At 44.2% G+C, this 25335-nt stretch overlaps 1 protein-coding gene across 2 annotated transcripts in view; it reads left to right on the top strand.

Moving 5' to 3' along the window:
* AASS (aminoadipate-semialdehyde synthase) overlaps nt 1–25335 on the top strand; it is a 50710-nt gene that overhangs the window by 21165 nt on the left and 4210 nt on the right. The window contains exons 14-22 of one of the 2 annotated variants that reach the window (XM_074984109.1): nt 2222–2340; nt 11122–11151; nt 12822–12951; nt 13891–14001; nt 14379–14487; nt 16168–16308; nt 19700–19867; nt 21889–21984; nt 24282–24397. In XM_074984109.1, coding sequence (XP_074840210.1) covers nt 2222–2340; nt 11122–11151; nt 12822–12951; nt 13891–14001; nt 14379–14487; nt 16168–16308; nt 19700–19867; nt 21889–21984; nt 24282–24397 — 1020 coding nt within the window. The remainder of the gene's footprint in view (nt 1–2221; nt 2341–11121; nt 11152–12821; nt 12952–13890; nt 14002–14378; nt 14488–16167; nt 16309–19699; nt 19868–21888; nt 21985–24281; nt 24398–25335) is intronic. The other variant, XM_074984111.1, reaches the window with a different exon arrangement.

Raw genomic sequence — 25335 nt, 5'->3', positions numbered from 1 at the left:
GCTCGTCAATTTCGAAGCGCCGCTGCCGCCCGCATGCTAATGAAGCGCTGAATATGCATTTCAGCGCTTCATTAGTAAACTTCGAAATGGCCATTTGCATGGCCATTTCAAAGTTTGAGGCACATGTAGACACAGCCATTTAGTTAAAGGAAGAGTGCTACTAGCCAATGTCAGAGTCTATTCTCTGATGTCTTCCCTTTGTATTTCTTTGGAACTAATGCAAATGAACCTAAAGTTTAAAATGTAAAGGTTTAGCCAAAGAGGAGAGCTGGATATAGTAAGCTATCAAATCTTCACCATAATTTCTTCACCACTTTGCATAGCTTGTGCTGGTTACATGTTGCTTTGGCACATCTCTTTGAACATTTAGGTGTTACTGTCAAAGTGCTGTCCAGAATTTAATTAACATGGGAGTTTGATTTACAGAAGTAGTTCATGCATTCTTTTTTTGTAATATAAAAACTTTGCAATTACTGATGTACCAAAAATGTCTCTTGGCAGTTTATAACACAAGTACATGCCGAGGCAGCGATCAGCCAATCCCAGTGTAGTTAAACTCTGTCCACTGGACAATTAAAACTAGGGCTATTGTATAAGCCATCTCTTCTGCAAGGAGTCTTTCCTCTGTTCCAGGATTGATGATGCAATCTACTTTACCCCTCTTTATACGTCTCTGTGTACACATCTGGTATAGGCCTGGGATGTGGTGGGGAAGAGTTTTGGAGTAGTATCTTGGGTGAGGAGTATCCTATATCAGAGCTGATGTGGGACTGTTGGAGGAAAGATTTTGTCCTACCATGCCAAAAGATCCCATCTTGTGATATTCTGCCTGTGTTACTAGTTGATGAAGTTGTGCTGGGATTGTTGTACAGGTGGTCCCAGATTTGACAAGCAGGTTTTATTATGTAGGTACTGTCTGAAGCTACCTGTCTGTATAGGCTCCCCCAGTGTCCTAAAGTGACTGACTCTGGTACAGTCTGTCCATTAGCTGAGCCTTTAGCTATCATCTTTGAAAAGTCAGGGGAGAGTCCAGAAGACTGGAAAAGGGTAATTATCATGCCCATCTTTAAAAAGGGAAATAAGGACAATCCATGATGCTACAGACCAGTCAGCTTAACTTCTATAGCAGAAAAGATAACAGAGCAAATAATTAAGGAATCCATTTGCAAACATCTAGTTTATAAGTCTGGTGGATAATGGGAGGGAAAAGCAGTAGAACTTTAGTAACAGGATTGGATAGGTGAGGTTCTATGATTTGCAATGTGCAAGAGTTCGTTATTAATCGTGATGATCCTTTTTGGCTTTAAAGTCTTTGTGTTATCAATCAGGCCCTAGGAAATTCATGGTCTATGTTGATCAATTTCATGGTCAAAGGATCTTAAAAATTGTAAATTTCATGATTTTGGCAATTTAAATCTGAAATGTTAGTGTTTGTAATTCTGACCCAAAAAGGACTTGTGGAGGAGTGGCAATTGTACCGTCATTTCTGCGCTGCTGCTGGTGGTAGCACTGCCCCCAGAGCTGGGGAGTGGTGGCTGCCGGCTGGGAGCAATAGTGCTGCCCGAACTAGTGCAGAAGTTAGGATGGTATGGTATTGTCACCCTTCTGAGCTGCTGCCCATAGAGCTGGGCCCTCAGCAACTGCTACTCTCTGGCTACCCAGCTCTGTAGACAATGCAGAAATAAGGGAGGCAATCCAAACCAAAATAACACTGCAAGTAACCCCCACTGCCACCTTTCCACCTTGCAACTCCCTTTTGGGTCAGGATTCACAATTTGAGAAATGCTGGTCTTGCCCATGAAATCTGTATAGTGCAAGGTAAAAGCACACCAAAGATCATTCATGGTCTGTGAATGCGTTTTTCATGGCGATAAATTTGGTAGATCCCTGTTTATGAAATTAGGGTAGCTCAGCTGTTGAGTAAAATGCAATGACTTCCAAGGAAGAATGAGAGGTCACAGCTGCTAGAGAGCTATGGAATAGGGATCAAGTGGTGTGACCTTTTTGGGGTTGGATTTAGATATTTTTGTCCACTTTCCCTGATACAGAAGTTGTGCAATAGAAATTCAGACAAATATTAAGCAAGTGACATAATCCAGACTTAAACTGCTTCCTGACATGAGCTCTTGGTTTGTAAACTTACTAAAACATACTAACTTGAAATTGGCTTCAGCCGTTTGCTTATTCTGTATGTTTTTATTTTTGACCGTAACTCCTTTAGGGAATACTCACGGTCACTGATAAAGGATAAGAAGAGAGTCTTGTTACTTGGATCTGGCTATGTTTCTGGCCCTGTGATAGAATATCTCACTAGGGATCCAAATGTGGAAATCACAGCAGGTATGTAAGGTCTTATTTGCTTTATTCAAAAACTATATTAAGATCCATGTGTCGTGTACTAAAATCTTTTATTTTGTGTCAGCATGGCAACACACTAAACACTTTAAAAGCGTATGAAGTGAGCTGTGGGAACACTGAAGTTATATTCTACATTTGCAACTATTGGACACTTTGTTCAAAAATTATTTTGTAGCTTGTAAGAACACCAACTTGAAAATCACATTGCTAGCTGAAAATATTTTACTTATTACTTACTGCAGATAGTGCCTACAAAGAGACCACCACCACCATTTTTCCATCTTTTCAGCTTGTTTGCTTCCTGCATCTGACAGTACTCTGTGCATGGTTAGTTCCAGTCTATCTTGGACAGCTGCATTTTCTGTCTCTTACAAAAGCAGGATGACACCACTTTTATGTGCTTCTCTGGGGTAGAGGATTGTAGAGAAGATGAAACAGTTCATGAAAGAAACTGTTTAATCAGCAATCGGACATAGATACAGACCTTAGGGGGAAAGCAGGAGGAAATTTGGTCACCGGGTATTTGCTGTGAGGCATGCCCAAAAGAACCTTCCGGTCACCACCAGGGGAATGAGATTTTTTTTTAAGTTACAATGTGCTCGTGAGAGGTGTTCCATCAGGAAACGGGTTCTCTTGAAATTAGTCCACTTAAATTTATAGTTGACTTCCCTCTCTTTAGCTCCTCTTGAAGTATGTATCTAAAATAATATTCACATATAATAAGCATCTCTTATGATTTTTCTTTGCCAATTCTGTTTGTCTGCTTTTGTGGTGCTGTTTTCATTACAGTCACCTGTAGGAAGCCCAGTTGAGATGGTGACTATTGCAGTAGACATTGTGCAGATACACAGTAGGCGCGTCTACACGAGCCAGCTACTTTGAAGTAGCTGTGCCAACTTTGAAATAGCGCCCGCCATGTCTACACGTGGTGAGCGCTATTTCGAAGTTGAAATCGATGTAAGGCGGCAAGACGTCGAAGTCGCTATCCCCAACAGGAGATGGGAATAGCGCCCTACTTCGATGTTGAACATCGAAGTAGGGCATGTGTAGACGATCCGCATCCAGAAACATTGAAATAGCGGGGTCCGCCATGGCGGCCATCAGCTGAGGGGTTGAGAGACGCTCTGCCCAGCCCCTGCAGGGCTCTGTGGTTGCCGTGTGCAGCAGCCCTTAGCCCAGGGCTTCTGGCTGCTGCTGCTGCTGGCGGTCCATAGCGCTTCCATGGGGTGTGCGGGCTTGTGGCTCTGCAGACAGCGTGCAGTGCAGGCTGAGTGTGTCTGGGAGGGGCCCTTTAAGGGAGCGGCTTCCTGTTGCCCGGAAAGTGTTAGTCCACCCTGTGAACCTGTCTGCAGCTGTTCCTGGCACCCTTATTTCGATGTGGGCCGCTTTGGCATGTAGACGCTCCCCTGCAGCGCCTACTTCAATGTGGTGCTGCCCAACGTCGACATTGAACGTTGATGGCACCAGCCCTGGAGGACGTGTAGACGCTATTCATCGAAATAGCTTATTTCGATTTCGCTACATCGAAATAAGCTATTTCGATGTAGCATCCCCGTGTAGACGTAGCTAGTGAGAGATGGCCCTTGCTCTTAAGAGCTTCCAGTTTCAGTAGACCACAGATAAAGGGTGAAAGCTGAATCGGGTGCAGGGAAAGGAAGTTTTTACCCTAAAATTTGGACCCAGGCACTTCAGTGCTAGCTTGCTGATTAGTCATCCCAAATGGGTAAAAGTTTGTCTGCTAATTACTCACCCTATAGGAATTTCCAGGATATTACCACGGTTTTGTCTCTGCTCCACAGGTGACTCCCTAGAGCAGGCTAATTCTTCTAAGCATTGGAAAGACACAGATACAACCTTGCCCTCAAAGAATTGACAAACAAGCAGTTGTTTTGCATAAAGAGTCTTCTGTGTTGAAAAGAAATAGGCAGATAACAGCATATTTAACAAAACAGAAAAGAGAGACTTACCCAGTGTAATAGATAGTAAGACACAATGTTGTACTTGGAGATTATACATTCTGGCAGTGGAGTAGAATACATAGAATGTTGCAATATTGGTACACGTTGACCCTTTATAAAAATTCAGAAGACCCTCAGTGATCTAACATTGGACTGTTTAACAGATAACATAAAAATTCGTCATGCATATGTACAAAACCGTATTACAGTGTAACTCTAAAAAAGTAAGCAGCATAGCATAATGGAATGAATAGACATAGTTTTGAGTGTCCTCCTTTGTCTCAGTGGGCTGCACGGGCAGATCTATGGCCCACTGGGTTCCACCTGCTACCTGTTTCTGCTCCCCATGCCACTCACACACTGGGGCACCGAAGCCCTGCATTTTCTACTTCACTCCCTCTTCCCTCTCAGCACCTTTCGGAGCATTGCAGATTACCTGATTTGTGCTGTCTCTCTGCTCCTTCCTGTCCTTCCCAGGGTGCGAATCAGGTGACTTGTGGTGCTCCGACAGTGGTGAGATGGAGGTGGAAGAGTAGCAAATGTGGGGCTCCACTGCCCCATGTGCACTACAAGCACGTGGGGGAGTGAGGTAAAAGGGGTGCATGGGCCACAGGTGAAACCTCAGTGTTACAATAAACCACTGTCTTGCTCTGTGTAAACTTCTCATAGGTATGGATAGGGCTTTCAATAGGTTACAGTAGGACCATGTCTACACTAGCACTCTCCTTTCAAAAGGGGGACGCTAATGAGACTTCAGGATATGCTATTGAGGTGCTGCAATGACAGTGCCTCATTAGCATAATGGTGGCCATGGCACTTTGAAAGTGCCGCTTTTGATGATGCGCACGGCTCGTTTACACGTTTCGAAAAGGACCCCTCAGACATTGAAATCCCCTTATCCCTATAACCAAATAGGAATACGGGGATTTTGAAGTGTGTGTGGTCCTTTAGAAAACGACCCCGTGTAGATGAGCCGCGCATGATTGAAGCGTCGCTTTCAAAGTGCCATGGCTGCCATTATGCTAATGAGGCACTGCATATTCATTGAAGCACCTCAAGAGCATATCCTGAAGTCTCATTAGCGTCCCCCTTTCGAAAGGGGGGAGCTAGTATAGATGTCGCTTAGAACATTGAACTCAGTGATAAAACGCCCGGAACTGCATACGTATGGTTATTATACATCACAATATTAAATCTTAAAAACATCTGCTTCTTAATGATGACATTATGTGAACGTTGGCCAACTACAGGGTGGGATGGATCCCACTGAACTGTAGATGCCCAGCTTTTTTAGCAGGCACACACAAGCTGTTAGATATCAGACTTTTTGTCTGTGCGCTTAAGTTTTGTTGCCAGAAAGTGCCTTTTGGTAACAAAGCAGTGAGCGTTCACACTGCAGTAAAACTTTTGTTGAGAAAAACACCCAGTTTCAGCAACAAAATAATTCCACTTCTACTGAGAGACTCCCCCCCCCCCCCCCCCCCCCCCCCCCCAACCTCCGCCTCTCAGTTATTGTTCACAGAGGGTCAATGGAGACCCTGCTGTTTGTTATGTTGATAGAACTGGCTTCTGCCAGTATCCCACAATGCTTACCTTGATGGCTGTGCTACAGGCATGCACCCTTCCCCTTCCAAAGTTCTGGCATGTATCGGACAGCCGAGTGAGCTCCCCCAAATAGTTGGACTGCTCCTGTTCTGCCCTGCACTAGGAACATAGGGGCAGGCAGGCTGCTGGCGTAGGCTGCTGTGCAGCTTTGACATTGCTCAGCCTGAAGACCTGAGAGCTACTCATTGTGCCACATTCAGCAGCTGAGGAGGCTGTGAGTGAACTCAGAGAGAATCCCAAAATGCCCAGGGGTCAGCTCTACCTTCCCACAGTACAGTGCTGTGGGATACATATCCATAAGGCAAGGCTCAGACTGTTGTTGATGGTGCCTGCGATGTGGACATGATCTCTCAACAGAAGGAGCAAGTGTGAACATTCTCTGATGGGTTTTGTTTAGTCAACTTTTGGGTGCTGACATGGGTTTTATCAATAAATCATAGAACACCAGCACTGAAAGGGACCTTGAGAGATAATAGTCCAGTCCCCTGCCCTCACAGAAGGACCAACCACCATCTAGACCATCCCTGATAGATGTCTGTTCAACCTGCTCTTAAATATCTCCAGTGATGGAGATTCCACAACCTCCCTAGGTAGTTTATTCCAGTGTTTAACCACCCTGACAGTTAGGAAGTTTTTCTTAATGTCTAATCTAAGCCTCCCTTGCTGCAGTTTAAGCCCATTGCTCCTTGTCCTATCCTCAGAGGCCCACGAGAACAATTTTTCTCCCTCCTCCTTGTAACTCTGTTTTAGGTACTTGAAAACTGCTATCATGTCCCCTCTAAGTCTTCTCTTTTCTAAACTAAACAAGTCTAGTTCTTTCAGTCTCTTCTCTCATAGCTCATGTTGTCTAGACCTTTAATCATTCTTGTTGCTCTTTTCTGGACCTTCTCTAATTTCTCCCTTGTTCTTGAAACGTAGTGCCCAGAACTGGAGGCAATACTCCAGTTGAGGCCTAATGAGTGCTGAGCAGAGCGGAAAAATGACTTCTTGTGTCTTGCTCACGACACTCCTGTTAATGCATCCCAGAATCATGTTTGTTTTTTTTGCAACAGCATCACACTGACTCATGTTTAGCTTGTGGTCCACTGACCCCTAAATCCTTTTCCACAGTACTCCTTCCTAGATAGTTGCTTCCCATTCTGTATGCGTGAAGCTGATTAGTCCTTCCTGAGTGCAGTACTTTGCATTTGCTCTTACTAAACTTCATCCTATTTACCTCAGACTGTTTCTCCAGTTTGCCCAGATCATTTTGAATTATGACCCTATCCTCCAAAGCAGTTGCAACCCCTCCCAGTTTGGTGTCGTCTCCAAAATTAAGCGTACTCTCTACGCCAGTGTCTAAATCATTGGTGAACAAAACTTGGTAGTGTAGACCTATCCTTACACTCCTTCACCAATTCCTCTCTATAGTCTCAGGTCTTATGCTCTGTCTGTTTTTGCTTCTGTCTTTTCTCCTCTCTTGCTGCTGCTTCTGCCTGGTTGTGTTCTCTGCTGCTCTTGAACTTTTCCTGGTCTCGTCCACTCTCACAGACCCACCCACAGTAGCCTTTCAAAGCCTCCTCATATTCAGTTTCTGGCCTCCTCTGATTAGTTGACTTTTCAGGCTGGGACTAGCATAGCCTCTCCTGCTCCTCCTGATGAGGGTGGCAACTGCCCAGCTAATCAGTTTAGCCTGTCACTCAGGCTGCTCCTCCTCCAGCCTCCCTGCAGGTATTCTGGAATGAGTTGGGCTGTCACTTACTGAATTTTTCACCCATCTCTTTTCTGTTTTTGGTCAGTTCAGTCTGGCTGGCTACGTCTACACTAGCACACTCCATTGAAGTAGCCTATTTCAACGTAAGAACATCGAAACAGGCTACTTCGACACGTATCGTCTACATGTCCTCCAGGGCTGGTACCGTCAATGTTCAACGTTGGAGTAGCGACGGAGAACGTTGAAAGCAGCCGCCCTGGAAGGAAATGCAGAGCATCCACACACACACACAAGCGCTTCCCGTTGAAATAAGGGGCCAGCAAAGCCCCAAGCCACTCCCTTAAAGGGCCCCTCCCAGACACACTCGGCCTGTACAGCACGAGATCCACAGAGCCGACAACCGGTTGCAGACCCTGTGAATGCAGCATGGACCACCAGCTGCAGCAGCAGCAGCCAGAAGCCCTGGGCCAAGGGCTGCTGCGCGTGGTGACCATAGAGCCCCACAGGGGCTGGACAGAGCGTCTCTCAACCCCTCAGCTGATGGCCGCCACGGAGGACCCCACTATTTTGAAGTAGTGGGACGTGGATCATCTACACACACCCTACTTCGACGTTGAAGTAGGGCGCTATTCCCATGTTTGATGGGAATAGCGATTTCGATGTCTAGTCGATTTCAATGTCGAAATAGCACACAGCGCATGCAGACGCGACGCGTGCTATTTCGATGTTGTGCCGGCTACTTCGAAGTAGCCGGCTAGTGTAGATGCACCCGCTATGTCTACACAACAGCCTAAACTCCAAATGAGTTATGCGTAGCTTATTCTGTAGTTTATTTCAAAGTCCATTTTGAAATGAGCTATTTCGTCATGTGATGTTGCCTAAAAGGCACCACGGGTTGAAATAAAATGTTATTTCAAAGCAGCCCTTATTCCTCCTGCAATGAGGAGCACAGGGATTCCGGAATAGAGTGTCCATTAATTCGAAAAAGTATTTTGAAATGATGAGTGCATTGCATAGAAGTGAGACAGCTATTTCGGTATACTGCAATGTTTCAAAATAGCCCCCGCCATGCAGACACAGTCTCTGTCTTTCATCTTTGATATATTCTAATAGAGAATCAGTGTCCACCACTTTGGATTTTGAGCTCTAAATTATCACTATTTGTAGCTTATCTGAAACATGTGGTCTAAAACTCCTGATGGCTCCATTCTGGGGCTCTTTTGCCACCCTGAGAAATCATGGCTAGATGCAGTCACCACAGTGGCCAGAAAGAAAATGAATTCTAATTCCCAGGCTTCCTGTTTCCTACTTCTGCACCCTGGAGAGCAGCGTAGGTGAAAGTGGCCAGAACGGAAAGATTCAGGGCATTGTGGGATACCTCTGGGGACCGATCAAATCGATTTTAAATTAACACTGATTCCACACTAGCACTGAATTGACCTAGTAAATTCGAACTTGATGTTACTCTGCATCAGAGGGGTGGGGGAAAAAAATCGACCTTGGTGCCCCCTAGAATCAATCTAATGGTATTTGTAGGGAAGACAGTCACGTTGTAAAATCTTAAAATTGACGTTATGCTGTAGTATAGACATAGCATAGTCCCATATCCCTACCAGGTGAATTGTGCTACTTTTCTTTTGTTGTCTGTTTTATACAACAAACTCTTTGGTGCAAGGACCCGTCACTTTATTAATTGGGAAAAGACGGTGCATATGGTACACCCATCCCTCGCTTAATGAGTACTTTATTTATGAGTACTTGCTAAAATGAGGAGCCTATATACCTACCTTTATTCACTGTATGAGTGAACTTACCCTGTGTATATGAGCAGTGTCCATGGCTGGGAGCAGGGAGACCCGCAGCTGGAGCCTTTTCCCTCCTTTCCTCGGACGTGCAGCTGTCTGACAGCCCTGTGGCTGGGGAAAGAGAAGAAGACTCCTAGCCTGGTTCCTTCCCCTGAGCTGGAAGGAACATGAAACTGACGAGCCATGAGCTGATCAGTTTCCTGGCCCCACAAGCCATGAGGAGACTGGAACCAGCCTGCCCCTGGTTCCCAGCTCCTGCCGCTCTGGGAGCCAGGAAACTGACTAGCTCTGGTGGTTCCTGGCTCCACTCTCCTTGCAGGAAAATTCGAGTTATGCAGGAGTTGCAGGAACAACCCCTGGGTAACTCCAGGATTTACTGTATTAGGCACACCCCCCCCCCCCTGCAGACCTTCACCCTTGGCCAGGTTTTAAACTGCACCCCCTCCCCCCACGGTCCCAAACTGCCTCCAGCCTTAAACCCCCCCAGCAGCCCCAAACCCCAGCCTCAGAGCCCCCCAAGCAGCCCCATACCACCCCAACATTAGACTCTCCCTGCAGCCCCAAACTTCCCCCAGTCTTAGACCTCCCCGCATCCCTCAACAACCCCAGCCTTAGACACTCCTTCTCCCTCAGCCTCTTCACCAGGGCTGCTAGGCTGGGTGGCTCCCCCAGCCCTCCTGCTCCCAACAATTAGCTGAAGTGTTAAGGTTTCAACACCTAGGCATAACATAATTGCTATCCCTAGTGATCGAGGTAGCTGCCATCTCCAGCAGCTATCGCTATTGATAGCTATCTGCCTGATGCAGAAGCGTTAAGAAACTGCAAATAGCTTCTTTAACAGCCACATGCAGCTGGAAATTGCCCAGTTGGTGACCTTTAACAAATCTAATGGGACCCATGTTTGGGTCCCGACCCATAGGTTGGAAATCCCTGCTCTACATACATACACTGCATTCTATTTCTGGTGCCAAACTATTCAAATACATCAGAAAAGTACCTAAACTCAACTAGTTTATGTCACGTTACAAGCCCTTGGAACAAATTGGAGACTTTTACATGTATTTTAATAGGAATTTAGTTTCGCTCTTATGAGTTTTCGCTTACGAGCAGAAATTTGGGAACCAATTGTGCTCATATAGTGAGGAATGAGTGTATAAGGCTGTACAAATAATGACAACTAGAAAGCTCCACCTGTTCAAATTCCTGATTTGTCTAGTAGGCCCAGGGCTAAACTTACAAATCTATTTTTTAAAACATGTATGGATTTTTTTTTTTTTTTTACTGTCAAGCTGTGGGTATAAATGTTTTCCCTGCAAGTTGATGAGACTACAAATGCCTAAAGTTCTGTAATGATTGTAGCACCCTGATTCCCATCATCTGTGGCAGGAGAAACATAACTCTGAGTCCATATCCTGGCATTTCTGCTTACTTTTCTGGCCTATGAATCTGGTGATGGCCGTAGGCCTACTCACGTGGGTAAGGGTTGTATAACTAGCCCCAGATGACAATATTAAACTAATTTTCTGGTGATGTTGTCCACTAACTTTACAAGAAGCAAAATTGCTGTCCAGTGGTTTGCATAGTTCTAGGTACTGTATCTGAGCCTCTGTTGGCCGTGGTGATGCAGAGTGCTTCGTCCACCTGGAACCTCTTCTTTTAGGTGCTTCTGTGTTTTGATTCTCTTGACCTTTTTCCCCAACAGTTTCTCCACTGACTCTTTGTCTCAGAACAGGTACTGTTTTGTGCTTGAGTTCGTGGCTGGTAGTAGGATAACTAACTGCTGGCATATTTTCTGGCAATACCCTTTTATTGTATTCCTCCCAGCTCACGTCTGATAGTTTTGTGTCGGGATTAATATTGCAGGGGAAATGCACTTTTTGGGACTCCCTCACTGTTTCTCTTGTGCACTGTGACCAAGATTTTCTCATTCCTGAGTATCCACACTCTATTTCTCCCTGCCTACGGCGTTTTCCTTGCATCCTAAGGAAAAGGACATTTTTGTCTAGTGGATCATCTTTTCCATCTAATTCCAGCACATATCCTTTAATGATGAAGGAAAAGAGCCGTGTCCTTGTATTAGTTCACTCACTCTCTGATTTTTTTTTTAAATTTTCAGTGGTTTTCGAAAAAGACACCTAGTAAACGTATTTTGTGTGCTGCTCATTTGGGAGATTTGAGGCTCTATCCCCCTTCACGGGGACCATATCTTAAATAACATTTCAATCTACTCCCCCACCCCTCTGTGAGGGACTAATTAGACATCCCACAGCATGCTTGGAGCTGGTTTCCTGCCCTGTCTACCCCATAGCTACAACTGTGTTTAGCATTGTAACCTCTTTGTCACTTTTGTCTGACACAGCTGTGACAAAAACAAAAAATTGAATTCTGTGCACACAGCAGCCTTTTCTTACAATTTAACTATGTGTTTGTGTTCTGCATCTACCACACTTCTAGTGGTGTTTGTAACAGTGCATCCTTCTCTAATACCTAAGCAGAGGACGCTGTGCCTGGTGGATGTGAGGCAGCAAATCCAGGATATTCTGCTGCATAGAGGAAAAAGGAGGGCTGACCAGACCAGTGTTGTAGACTGTTTCATATGCAGTGATAAGTTAGATAGATAGATGTGTGCTTGTCTAGGCTGGTGGTGAGGGTGAAATACCATTAACAGCCACAGTTATTAACTGTGTTTTGTGTGATTAGAACCCAGAGTATCGCTGGTTATAGAGACACTGACTAGGTGTGGCAGAAGGGTGGCAGTTTTTATTTAGCATAATGAGGTGCTCTATTAGCTAAGGTTGGTGCCCCATGATGGTGCAGGGAGAGACCTCCAGTCTCTCCTGATTGCTACAGTAACCTGTTTGATGGTAGGTACTTGAGAGGAAGTAAGGTGGCTTAGAAGAGAAGGGGGACAAAAATAAAAAAATAGAAAGGAATAAAGCTCTTCTCAGAAGAGCTGTTCATTTCCTGTTCTCATTCTGCAGCTTCCCTTAGTAGTGGATCACTCTCTTTCTCAATATACCCATCTCCTGGATGATAGTGACAGCGGCTGTAGCTTGATCGGAGCAACAGGATAGAAAGTTGACTTTTTTTTCTTCCGACATGAGACAGTTACACCTGCTTAGCCTTCAGGTGTATTCCTTTTATTTCTACTTTCTATACAGCTGCCTACTTTGGAAAGAAAGATGGATGCGGAGTGTAGCTACATGTTTGCAAGGGAACACGCAAGTGCCAGTGAATGGCACTTGATGCATGATGACTAGCTTGTTTTGCCCTTCTGAAACAGGGTGGAGGGCACAGTTGGGTGTTTTTACCTTGATACTTGAGGGAGTTGTTTGAGGAGGAAGTAGGAATTAATGTGGTTGTGTAACAGCTGACACTGATACTTTTTTTTTTTTAAAACAGCATCGATCATGAAGGAGCAACTTGACCAGATGACCAAGTACTACAACAGTGTTACTTCTGTTCATGTGGACATCATTCAGGATGAGGATATGCTGTCATCCTTGATTAAGAAACACAACCTTGTAATCAGGTCAGAATTATGATTAAAACACAGAGGGCTCAGCCCTAAGATTTGCTAGTGCTTCTTTACATTTCTTCAGGGGCACAAGTTGCCCATGTAGATGTCTTAATTAACTACCTGGGGATTCCACTAAGGTACCAGCAATTATGGTGGGGATGTAAATGCTCCTCTTTATTGTTGAAGAAAGTATGGCAATGTTTGGGGCAAAATTTTCAAATGGCTTTCAGATGTAGCCTCTTTGTGAGCGTGTGAGCACACAGCTTTAATGGCACAAACATTTGTGCCTACTTGAGAGACAGAGCTCACACACACACATCAGACACAACCGTCCCCTGTATGTGCAAGTTACATGGTTCAGGAACACGTGCAGGTGCTTGCTGAAATTGCATGCATGTATATAGGGCCCAAGTTCTGAAAACTTGGCCATTGCTGTTAAATATTTGAAGAGTAAAAAGTTCTCTTTCTGAGTGTTAAAGCCACCATTTTAAGTAGAGATAGAACATGTCCTTTTCAGATAGCCTATACCCTTCTGGGGATGGTTCACATAAACTTTTAATGATCACTCTGTTGAAAGAAGCTTTCTACTTTGAATCCCTTAAACGTTACACCCAAGTTGAATGTAGTATTGAGAAAAAAGAGCCCAGTTCTGTTTCCACATAGATGACTCTTAAAACTAGGGCTTGCAAAAGGTCAGGAGAATTTGAACTCACTCCTCTGCTGCCCTGCACTTTGGGCAGTCATTTGCAACAGAGCTAAGTGCATGTGAAGCAGTGCCATTCTAATTCAATAGGAAATTACTCCTCCTTCATCAGTGTAAAAATTGTGTAAGGATCAATGACTAAGGGTCCCTTGTGTTAATGACCTCATCTAGATGCAGATAAACTATTTTGCAAAATTGCCTTCCAAAGAATAACCATTTTTGATGTGCAATTCTTATTTTGCTTGTAGCTTGCTGCCTTATTCAGCACATCCTTTAGTTGCCAAGAAATGCATTGACAGTAAAGTAAACTTAGTGACAGCCAGCTACCTAACACCAGCTATGAAAGAACTCCAGAAAAGGTAGGTCAAGAGATTGTTAGTGAGATGTGACTTCTTTCTTAGTTACCTAAATGTGTCTGTTTACTGTACTATTCAAGTGCCTCGCAACAGAGCATAACTATATTAAATATCTCCTGACTCATTATTATCTGCATTCTACAGATGGGGCTGAACCGGAGGTGAAGGCCCAGATCTTCAGATATTTAGGCCCCTAACACCCATTGAAAGATACACTAAAGACATGCGCTCCCATTTCCCAGGCTTGGCACAGAATCTATACCAGTGCTTGTACTTTGTCCATGGCTGACCATGACTATCCTGGGGCTATATTGCTTTTCAAGTTAAACTTCAGGAATGTTGTGCAATATTCTGACAATCCTGTATTTTTATTATTTTAGTGTAGAAGCTGCTGGTATTACGGTCGTCAGTGAAGTAGGTTTGGATCCTGGCCTGGATCACATGTTGGCGATGGAGTGTATTGATAAGGCAAACGAAGTAGGGGCTACGGTAAGGTGGCAGATGAGTTGCACGTGCATTGTTTTGCCAAGGCTGTTTTAACGAAACTGTTACGCCTTCAGCAAGGACCTGTCTTTGCTACTATTTGTTAACTTAGTCTCTGGAGGCCTTCAATCAGTGATACCCAGGGTTTGGCTTATGTGCTGAGGCTGAATGCCTCTGCAAAGTACAGTGGCGCTCCCCAGAGGATACGTCTGCACGAAAGGTTAAAGTGAATGACATCACAGGTTATACAATAGCGTCAGAGCTGCGCTTTAAGCGAGAAGGTCCAATGCTAGCAAAAAATTTTACATTTTGAAATGACTGGACTAAATATGACTTCATTATGTTGCCTCAGACCAACAGCATTTAACATTGTGCCATTTACTGTAAGCTCTGAAGTGGTTACAGGTGTTATTTTGGAAAGGACTCAGCCACTTGTTCATGGGGAGCTCAGATGGAAGCCTGTGAGCCACTTGTTTTGGAGGAAATGCTTCCTAGAGAACAGCTGCCATTTGCATCATGAGTGAATCTTGTTTTTTCCATTTTAAATGTAAACCAGTTTTTCTGAACACAGGAGCCATGAATCACCTGGGAAATGCTACACAGCTTCCTCTCTGCTGGAGCTATAGGCTGGTTAAATTCACGTCTGGTCCTTTAAGTTGAGGACTCAGGAAGACTGAGTCGGCTAAAGCCAGTCCTTTTTGTCGGCTGGGGAAGTCCATGCTGAATGAAGTGAGCTGCTCCTCCTCAGGCTGAGCATGCTGACTCACCATTGTCCCAGCATTCCGCCCGGCATGGCAGCATGGGTAGTCCTCTTTAGGCCACTTGTGCGGGTGTCATGAGTACCCTTTCATAATAAAACTGCAATTGTGCAGATCAGCTAAACTCGATTGTCTGCAAGGGTGTGTCCTAAATGTTTTTCTTATCTGTAAATGCTTGTGAAATGTGCAAGACTGGCACTGTTGCTGGCTGATTTCCTCTACCGTTGTGTAGGCACCTCATAAACAAAGGCCTTCCAAATGGTCTCACGCAGCCCTGCTAACCTGCCTCAAGGGGTAGGTAGCAAAGGGTAATAGGTCACCAGGTCAAATCGCTTTTTTGGCATGTTGTCTCCAGTTTACCACCAGGATGCTGCAGGCAGTGGTCTCAGTAATATTTCTATTGCTAAGCTAACAAATCTTGTGAGGAATTCTGCTAAATAACTAACCAATACTATTGTTCATTGATATGAATAGGCTGTATGGGATTTCTATTGGTTTGTTCTCCTGTGATCTCTTCCAGATGGGAGCTGAGGGGACAAACCCTCAGTTGGTATAAATTGACAATTCAAGTAGTTAGTGTCAGTGGAGCCATGACCATTTACACCAACTGTGGTTCTGCTCCAGCACATCTTGTGATCAAAGTTCAATGAATAAATTCACTGTGTAGCCTTACATGTGAAAATCTTATATATTTTTGGCATGGTTGGCAGAAAATAGGCTTAGTTTTTTTGCAGCCTAATTGAGGCCGTCCAGGGAATAATGGGAAAAGAGATTCACTAAACACAGGTGACTGTATATTGCAGGGAAGTCAACAGTGATTGTTTCCTTGTAGCTAGTTGGATGATGACGTTGCTGTGCAACTTTAAACTGTTTTTGCTTTCGGATCATTTGCAATTTGTAGATTGGGATTTTTAATTTCTATGTGCAGGTCCTATCATACACTTCCTTCTGCGGCGGCCTGCCAGCTCCCGAACATTCGGATAATCCTCTGCGATACAAGTTCAGCTGGAGCCCACAGGGCGTACTGTTGAATACCATTTGGGCTGCCTCATATTTAAAAGATGGCAAGGTGAAGTAAATCCAACACTTCTTCCCTCCTTGTATTTAAATAGATGGTATTAGGCCAAAGAGCAGAGATGTGTCAGCTGTTGCATTCTTTGTAAGCCACTGAAAGTTGCATAAACTGAGGCTGTGTCTACACTGAGATAAATTTGAATTTGAGGCGGTTAGCTCGATGTTACCATGTGACTGTCTTCACTAGGGAGCACTAATATACATATCTTAATATTGTCAGTACCTGCTGGGTGTAGCATCAAGTTTGAATTTAAAAGTTTGAATAAAGGCCAGTGTGGAAGCACCACGTCTTAAAAGTGAATTTATTCACCTTCAGAGGTGTCCTATATGTAACCCTCAGTGCTCCACTAACGGCCACTGCTCTCTAGGTGCACAGGAATTATGTAACAGGAAGACCGTGAATTGCAAATCGGGACCAGGAAGCCTGTGCCTGTGGGGTCATGGTCATATGACAGCCTGAGAAATGTCTGTATTTCTTTGCTATTAGTGGTGTGAGCTCATCTACCCATCTCAAATAGGCAGAGCGTTCGCTGTTCTGTCTCTACACTTGGTATTTTTTTCTGCACTGCCTGGCACCAGCCCCTACCTCGATGCATCATGTGGCAGCAAGGCTGTTGTGGGGGTTGGGTTTGCACAAGAGGCCGAGAAACTACTTCTCAGCGGCTTACATTTGCGCACCTCCCTCTGTCTTATTTTCAGGGATCGGATGCAATCACAGGAGTGGGGACAGTCAATGGATGGCCAGTTGATTTTTATAAAATCCTTGATAATTCAGCTATAGAAAAAACATGGTCAAAATCAAATTTATAAAATCCAGTGTTACAAAATCAATATGAATAAATTCAAATTTGTCTCATAGTGTGGATGTAGCCTGAGTATGCGATTGTCACACTCTCACCTATTGTCTGTATGCTTTGAGTGACATGCCTCCTTGCTGCCACCGAGGTCATATTTGTAGAGGTCTGAGGGCAGTGAGGAGAGATGGTTTGCAATTAAGACACTAGACTGGGATGGAAATCTGGGTTCAGGTCCTAGTCCTGTCATGTGTGTTTTACATCACTTGATCTCCTGGGGCCTAGTCCCCGCCCTCCCATGCTGTAAAAGATGCAGAAGATTCCTTTCTCCAGTTTTTGTGTCTTGCATCTGTTTGGGCTGTGAATCCTACACATGCAGGGGCTGCCTTTTACTCTGTACAGTGCTTAAAACAGAACTGGGAACCTATGGCTTGTGGGCCAGATCTAGCCCACAGCTTGCCTGGATTGGGCCCCTAAAGCTTCCTCCCTCCAGCATCTGATCTGCTGCGGAATGGGGCATGTGGAGCCCCAAGCCTCACAGGCTGGCGTTAGGCAAGCTGGGGCCAGATCTGGCCCACAAGCTCTGCCTGGAGGGGGAGAAGTGGCTTCATGTATCCCTGCTGCCTCCACTGCTGCTGCTGCTCCCCCTTCCTCCACCTGGGAGAATGGCAGCACCCAGAATAACCGCCTGGAGGGTTTTCCCTGCTGCTCTGATTGACCAGAATAATGGCCAGTCAGAGCAGCGGGGGGCAGGGGTGGTGCCTGGGAGCTGCAGGGGATATGGAACCAAGTGTGTCCCCAGGGAGCGGTGCCAGGTGTCTCCTGTTGCCCAAGACCCTGCGCTCCTAGTCTGCTCCTGTACCCGCCTCCTGCCCAGACTCCACACCGAAGCCCTCTTCCTGACAGCCCCGTCCCACAGTGAACCCCTCATTTTTGTCCCAAATCCTAAGGGGTCCCACGAAATCTATGAAGTCTGGGCCTGGCATGCAAGGGAGAGTGAGGTGAATGGGTTGTGGGGTTTTGGGTTATTTTTCGGTCAGGGACCATGTCAGTGAGTTGTTGTGTGTTTTTAATTTTGGTTTTCTTTTTGCTTCTTACTTGTGTGGCCCCTGACTTAGTTTTTCTGTCGGCCACTGGCCCTGGACCCCAAAAAGGGTTCCCCGTCCCTGGGCTAGAACATTTCCTAATCTCCTTTGGGCGGGAGAGCGCCTGGGTGGTCCCCTAATCCTGATGCTAAATGATAATAACTGAAACTGGGGGTTGTCACCTCTCATTGGGTGGTACACAAGGCCTGTCTTTCTCCCTTACCATAGTAAAAGACCAACCTTCATATCATGTCAGTGGCACTAATCGCTTAGTTTCTATGTCTCTGGCCATATTACAGGTAGAAGGAAACAGCACAACATTGGCTTTCCCATGTGGCCTAGGATGAGTCACAATGTCATTGCCAGCTTTAGAAACTGGAGCTTCTGGTTTCCAAGCCTGTGCTTGTTCCTCTGGCTTACTCCACTTGGCTCTGATAAACTTCTGATGGGTGCACTATGAAGTGACTCGAGGTTCTGTGTAAACATCCCAGAGTCTGGATGATTATCCACACCCATCAGATCTCCAAAGAGGCTTTTTCATGACATGCCTGTTCCAGCTAACATGCAACATGAGAGGATTGGGGAGTGTGAATTGCTAACAGGATTTTTATGTGTGTTTGGGAGTTGGGGGAAATGTGGTAGCTGTGTGTGGGGCGGGGGGGGGGGGGGGGAACAAATCTGTCCAAATTTCAAATGAAGGGCATGTGGGTAGGTGGGGAAAAAATGCTTCCTGACTCTGTGGTGGGTCACCCATTGCTGACTGGAGTTAGATCATGAATGTCAAGGATTTGATATGGGTCTCTTGGTCAATACAGCAGTTCTCCTCCCTCCAAATCTCAAGTTCTGTGACGGTTGTGAGGGCTTCCTCCACGCTTGTCTTAAGCAGCACACACAATATGATCCTGTGGCACAGCTGTAGGCTTCGCCCCTCCAGATGGCCTTTGAGAAGGAAATATCAGCCGCTTGCTCAGAAGCCTCTAAAGGAAGTGGAATGGATTCAGCATAGCAGATCCACGTTTAAGCTGCTTGGGGAAAAAAAGCCAGGTTCAAGGTTTTAGACAGCATTGACGGTAGAGCAAGTCATCCCTGTATTCTCTTCTTCTGCAACAATTTGTTCTTTGCATTTGCTTGATTTTCAGTGAGAGCTGGAGATGTTCATGAGGGCAGACTCTGTATCCAGTGCATGGATGGAGAGTGATTACTGACATTTTAGCACAAACCAATCTCTTTCCCACTCCCCGCAAAAAAAAAACCCTCTCCATTTTCAAAAGGCAAGCAAGTCCAGAGCCAGATCTTGTGTTATTTACACTGCTGTAAATCAATGGAGTTATTCCAGATTCCAACCAGTGTGAGATCAGAATTAGGGCCCTAGTTACTGAGCACAAACTGTAAAGCAGTAAACTGTAATAAGCATTGAAAATAGAAATGTTGTTTTGAAGGAGCAACTGAAAATGCAGTGCACTTACCTGGCTCTTGGTTTTTTGTTCTGTGTTTTTATAATCCTTAGATTATTAATGTTCCAGCTGGAGGAGCTTTGCTTGGTTCTGTTGCTGTCATGGATTTTTTCCCAGGATTAAATTTAGAAGGTTTTCCCAACAGGGACAGCACAAAATATGTTGAATCATATGGTATTCAGTCAGCTCATACCGTGATAAGAGGCACTTTAAGATATAAGGTAAGTTCTTCTTCTTTTTTTTTAATTGTGTTCAAATCAGACAACTTTTTAATAGTGCAAATTGAAGGGATACTCTCAACTGATCACATTTTTATTGATCACTATAGCAGGTGAAAAAGTTACAAGCAATAATACCTGTGATTGCTATAGCTAAAATAGAGCAAAAATTGTTTTGTTTATATTTTGTGGATTTGACTACACTTTGTATCAAAGAAACAAAAATAATTTTTCCCTGTTTCCCTGGAGTGTATCTTAGATGCATTCCACTTCCATGCTTTTTTCCAGCTCTGATTTCTGGTGGAGGACTGATAGTTTGTACTTTAGGCATTCTGAGCCCAAGTCGGATCTTACTGCAGTGCAAACCAGAAGTTATTCTGCTGATGTCAGTGCATGTACTAATGCAAAATTGAGAGGGGTTGGGGAAGTGAGCTCAGAATTGGGTTCTTTGTCTTTAAGTTAGCTATTGACCATCTGAACAATTGTGACCATTGGTTTAGTGACAAGCTTTCCTTTGGAAAGGAACCAGTCAGCTGAGCCCTTTGATCTGTTGAATCCAGGGTGGATTGATTTAAATCATTGATTTAAATGAAATGACCAAAAAAAGCTAAGACTGACTGCTTAGAGTTCACTTAATTTTGGAGTAAGCCCCATTGAACTCCCTGGTCCCTCTGTTTTTTGAGAAAACAAGTATAGAATGGGGTTGGCATGGGAAAGCTGAGTTATGCTGAAGTAAAATAGGATTAGATTTCTGGCATCTCTGTTATGGTCTGTAGCCATGATGTTCCAAAACTGAGGGGTGTTTATTATATTATGTAATGTAAAATAAGAAAATGACAATGGCAACTCTAGATTTCTCTTACTGCAGCTTTCTGTCTTGAGTGATTAGATTCTAAACCTAGTTAACTAATTAAACAAGCCATAAAGATTAGCTAAAATGAAGCTTTTTTCCTAGCAACATCCAACACAGCAAACAGCTTGGGAATTTACCTGTCCAACCACACTTACGCTAAAAGGCACAGAGAGAGTCTTAATTCATTTTGCAATGCATCATTCTTCATTTGTTAGTAACCAGTTGATCCACTCAGCTATGTTTGTATCTTCATCTACATTTTTTCCCAATAAGCAATTTTGCTTATGTTTCATTCTTGCAGCGAGGCCCCCTGTCCTCTTCATGTACTCCTTACAGTTAACACATTTTCCTTTTTAACCCAGGGAACAAATCTCTTCACAGTATTCTCAGATAGGGGGTCTCTTATTCCCAGAAGCCATGACACTTTCTCTGAGGCAAAAATGTGGGGGAATATAGGAAGCTGTGTGTGTGCTGAATAATGTCTTCCCTTTTTTCTTTCCAGTCCACTCCACTGTTCCTTTCTAAGCTGCCTCTGTCCTTTCTAGTATTTTTTCTTTCTAGCTGTAAGTCAATGTCTTAAAATTATTTGCCATGCTTGGCCGTAGTCCACCACCACATAAGCACAGAACAAAAAAAAAAATCCCATCCAACTTGTTTCTTTGCATATGTTACTTTTTATTTATTTGTTTACTTTTTACTTAGTTTACTGAGAAACAGAAATTGAGAGCCCAAAACTTTCAAGACACAGGAACTAGCAGTTAGGCTGTACAAGAAAGCTATTAATTCATTTTTGAGTCAGTAAGTGTATATGTAGCATGTTTGTAAGGAGATTTAATTTTAAATGAGAAACTAAGTATTTTATTTAGTATTCAAAAATGTAGCTCTTGGTTTTGGGATTTCCCCCCCCATCCTGTTTGAATCAATGCTACTCACTGCAGTAGGGAGTGAAACAGCTCTGCAGTGAAACAACATATTGAAAGGAGTGAGATAATGGGTAAGACAGTGAGGTTAACCCCCCTTTGGCATCACATCTGACTGTTGCAGTCTTCCCGCATGCATAATCTTAACCATGGCTTTGTCCTTTGTCAACTATTGTGGGAAGTATGTAAATATTCACCTGAGGATCTGCTTATGCTCTGCTGCATTTATAGTCCCCTTTGTTTTATTTTAGGGGTTTTCGAAAGCCATGGGAAGCTTTGTAAAATTAGGATTAATAAACTCTGATCCATGTCCTTTGCTTAGCTCCACATCACCACACATAACCTGGGTAAGTACATTGGATTTTACTTGGCTTTCTGCTTTCCTTCATTCCATTAATCTTTGTCAGGTTTGGGATCTGCTTTCCCTGGGAAGACTGTGTTCTTTTGAGTGGCTGCATCTACCCTAGCAAGGTGGTTTTTTCTTTCTGCCCCCCTGCCCCAGAAAAGCTGGGCCTTTTTCAAAAAAAACCTGTGGAGTGTGACACGCAAAATGCGCTCTTCTGATCTGAAATGGCAGCATTGTGGCCCTCTTCGTCTCCCAGGGGAGGAAGAGTGCCTTTTTTATTTTTTTAAAAGAGTCTTTCAAAAAAAGTAGGTGTAGACACACTCTGTGGGCCTTCTTTTACAAGAGAAGTCCTCATAGCCCTGGATTATTCTGTCCCTGGCCCGTTCTTTCAAAAGAGTAGGGGCTTTGTGGATGCTCTCTATCAAAAGAGTGGATCGATCTTTTGATCCGCTTTTTTGTGTGTGGATGTGATCTTTCAAAAGAAGTTTTTCTCACAAGGTGTCTTCTGGAAGAACTTTCAAAGGGTCGCCGTAGTGCAGACACAGCCTGTGTGTTTGTAAGGAGGCAAAGTCTTAGTGGCTTTCTATTTCTCATAATTAACCCCTCAAAAGCCATAATTCAGGCTTCTCAGCATGTAATTTGTTTCCTCAGGACCCCTGGTCATGATTCAGGTTGTTTATATAAACACAGGAAAATTGCTATGCTGTATATCATTGTGCGGTTTTTTAAATCTCCATGGCAGGTATTTTGCAGTCCTACCACCACCTCCTCCTCCTCCTGTCTCCCTTTCCACAAGTTTTGCCGTTTTTTTCATTTGTTCCTAAATTCCCATGTGGCCTGTCTCCTAGATGCTTCTGCTGATGATAGTCTGCTACAAAGTGCCACCCAGGGGTTAAATTCAGCTTGTGTGAATCACCATAGCCCCACTGAGGTCACAAGGATTAAGCTGACTACTGTAGCTGAAGCACTGGTTTACAGAGTTTCCATTTTTCAGGGCTGCCAAGCAGGACAGAGTCAACTGGAGATGGGGTAGCTAAGAAGGGCACAATTAGGAGCCTGACCTGCTGAGAGTTTGTCTGCATGGCAGTTATAAAGCTGAGACTTGCCTATGCCACCTGATTGGGGCTCAAGCTCAGGGGCTGTTGGATTTTTGTGTAGACATTTGGGTTGGGGCTGAAGCTTAGGCGTTAGGACCCTGTGAGGTGAGAGGGTCTTAACTCAGTCTGCAGCCTGAGCCAAAGGTTCTGTACTACAATTAAACCAACAGTCCTAGGACTCACAATACCCTGAAAATGATAACACTGCCCTTTCTATTTAAATGTTATCCCTGCGTATTGATAATGGCAGAGCTGTCCTCTCCTTGGAGTTCTCAAGCATTGTCCTTTATTTCATTTTCTCTGGTACAGTCTCCTCCTCCTCTCTTTAACTGCCAGCTGACACTTGGTTCATCTATGCAACCCTGTTTTACAGCTGCCCTCAAGTTTTCTGGAAGACTGTGGCACAAGCAATAAGTAGTGTTACTGAAGGCTAGTCAGGTCCCTGAGGGATGTATATAAATGACAGGAAGGGACTTTGGGGTGAACGTTGGAAGGTTGCCACCATTTGGTCGTTTTTCCTTTGTGTTTGTAAATGGAGCTCTCTTTTCCTTGGGCACTCGATGCATCGTTCTGGTCTTCTGATGAGCTGTATTCCAACAGGTGGTCTTGCTCACCTCACCGGTCTGTTTTCCTCCCTTCTTCGAGAGGGATTTCCCTCAGCTGTCTCTCAAGCTGTTCTAAGATTATCCCTCCTCCCCTCACCAGTGGGCAGAGAACCTCCTGCTGCTTTGGCAGTTGGTTTCTGCCATCTCTTCAGCATAAAGCAGTTTTGGCTTTGGTGTTGCTCTCCCTGCTGTTTTTTAAATTTCAATGTTTTGCTTGTTAACATTCCCATGCTCCACTTCCCTTGCTGAAGAAGGCAGCAGGAGAGATGAGTCATACGCACAGAGAGCTGGCGTGAGAGACTGTGCATGCATACACATGTGCAGCTCTTCTCCCCCCGTCCCGGTCCCGTCCCACACACTGCCTGCAGCATGGAGGAGCAGGGGCTTTTAGCTCTCACCGCACTCACGAATTCTGGCCTACTCTGGCTTCACTGGAAGAACAGCCAATCCTCTCTTCTCTCCCTCTAACCCTAGAAATTAGCTTTTCCTCAGCTGCCCCTTTCAATTAGCTAGCTTCTAAAACTTCACCCCAGGGGTATGAGGACAGGCTTCTGGCCTGCAGGTGGTAACTTGTATTTGAACTTCTTTGTAACTAGAAAGAGCTGATGTGTAAGCTGCTTGGACTCAGCCCTTCTGCCAATTCTGATGTCCTTAAAGAAGCAATCTACACCAAACTGGAAAAGGACAACAGTCAGCTGGAAACAGTGGAATGGTAGGAGATTCCAGTGACTTTTCACTTTGTTGTAAGCAAGCCGTTCCAGAACCCAAGTATATGGCCTAGAATGTGAGCGTTACAGTTTTCTAAACAGTCCTTCAGAGCTTTGCTATAAACTTTGCTTTTAAATCTGTGTGGTGATGATTGACAAATGTTTGGCAAGGCTGATCTTGCATGTGTGCCCATAGTGCTGAGAGGATAGCGGAATGGAGTCCCCTTTAATAAACAACTAGAAAACTGAGAAGTTTGGCCTTAGACATCTGTCACATATTTTAGAACATTCTTTTGGATTTTTTGCATTGCACTTCGCTGAATTGTTAATTGACACAGAGATGATTTTTTTCTTGCCCTCTACCCCCAACAATGCTATTTTTCTAAAGCAACAAGGATGCATTTAAATAAAAAAACATATAGGCTGTGTCTCCACTAGCCCCCTCCCCTTTCGAAAGACAAATTGGAATAAGGGGATTTCGAACTGTGCAGGGTCTTTTTGAAAAGGACCGTGTGTAGACGAGACGTGTGTGATCAGAAGTGGCACTTTCGAAGTGCCACAGTTTCCATTATGCCAATTTTATGCACTGTAATATAGCTTGAGTTGACCTCAAAAGTTAATTTTTCCCCCCTCTGATTCTCTCAAATTTAAACTAGTACCACCCTTTAACTTATTAAAATTTTGAGGACTCACCAATGCAGACTATTTTAAATTATTTTAATATGTTATGGTAGTATAGGCCTTAACGTGAATTGTTATCATTTTAAACAGACTCATTTTTCAAAAGGAAAAAAAGTGAAATTTAGTTTAAATCATTTTTTTTTTTATCCACTCTGATGCACGTTCAGTCACACAGATACAGGGTCTCAATTCCACGGAAGGTATCCCTAAATTTATGGATTGTAGAACATTGCTTTTCTCTCAAAGTTACAATTTTCCTGTC

The sequence above is a fragment of the Carettochelys insculpta genome, chromosome 1 (genome assembly GCF_033958435.1).
Source record: "Carettochelys insculpta isolate YL-2023 chromosome 1, ASM3395843v1, whole genome shotgun sequence".
NCBI lineage: Eukaryota > Metazoa > Chordata > Testudines > Carettochelyidae > Carettochelys > Carettochelys insculpta.
Note: the sequence above shows the minus strand (reverse complement) of the source record. Positions and strands in the feature narration are given on the sequence as shown.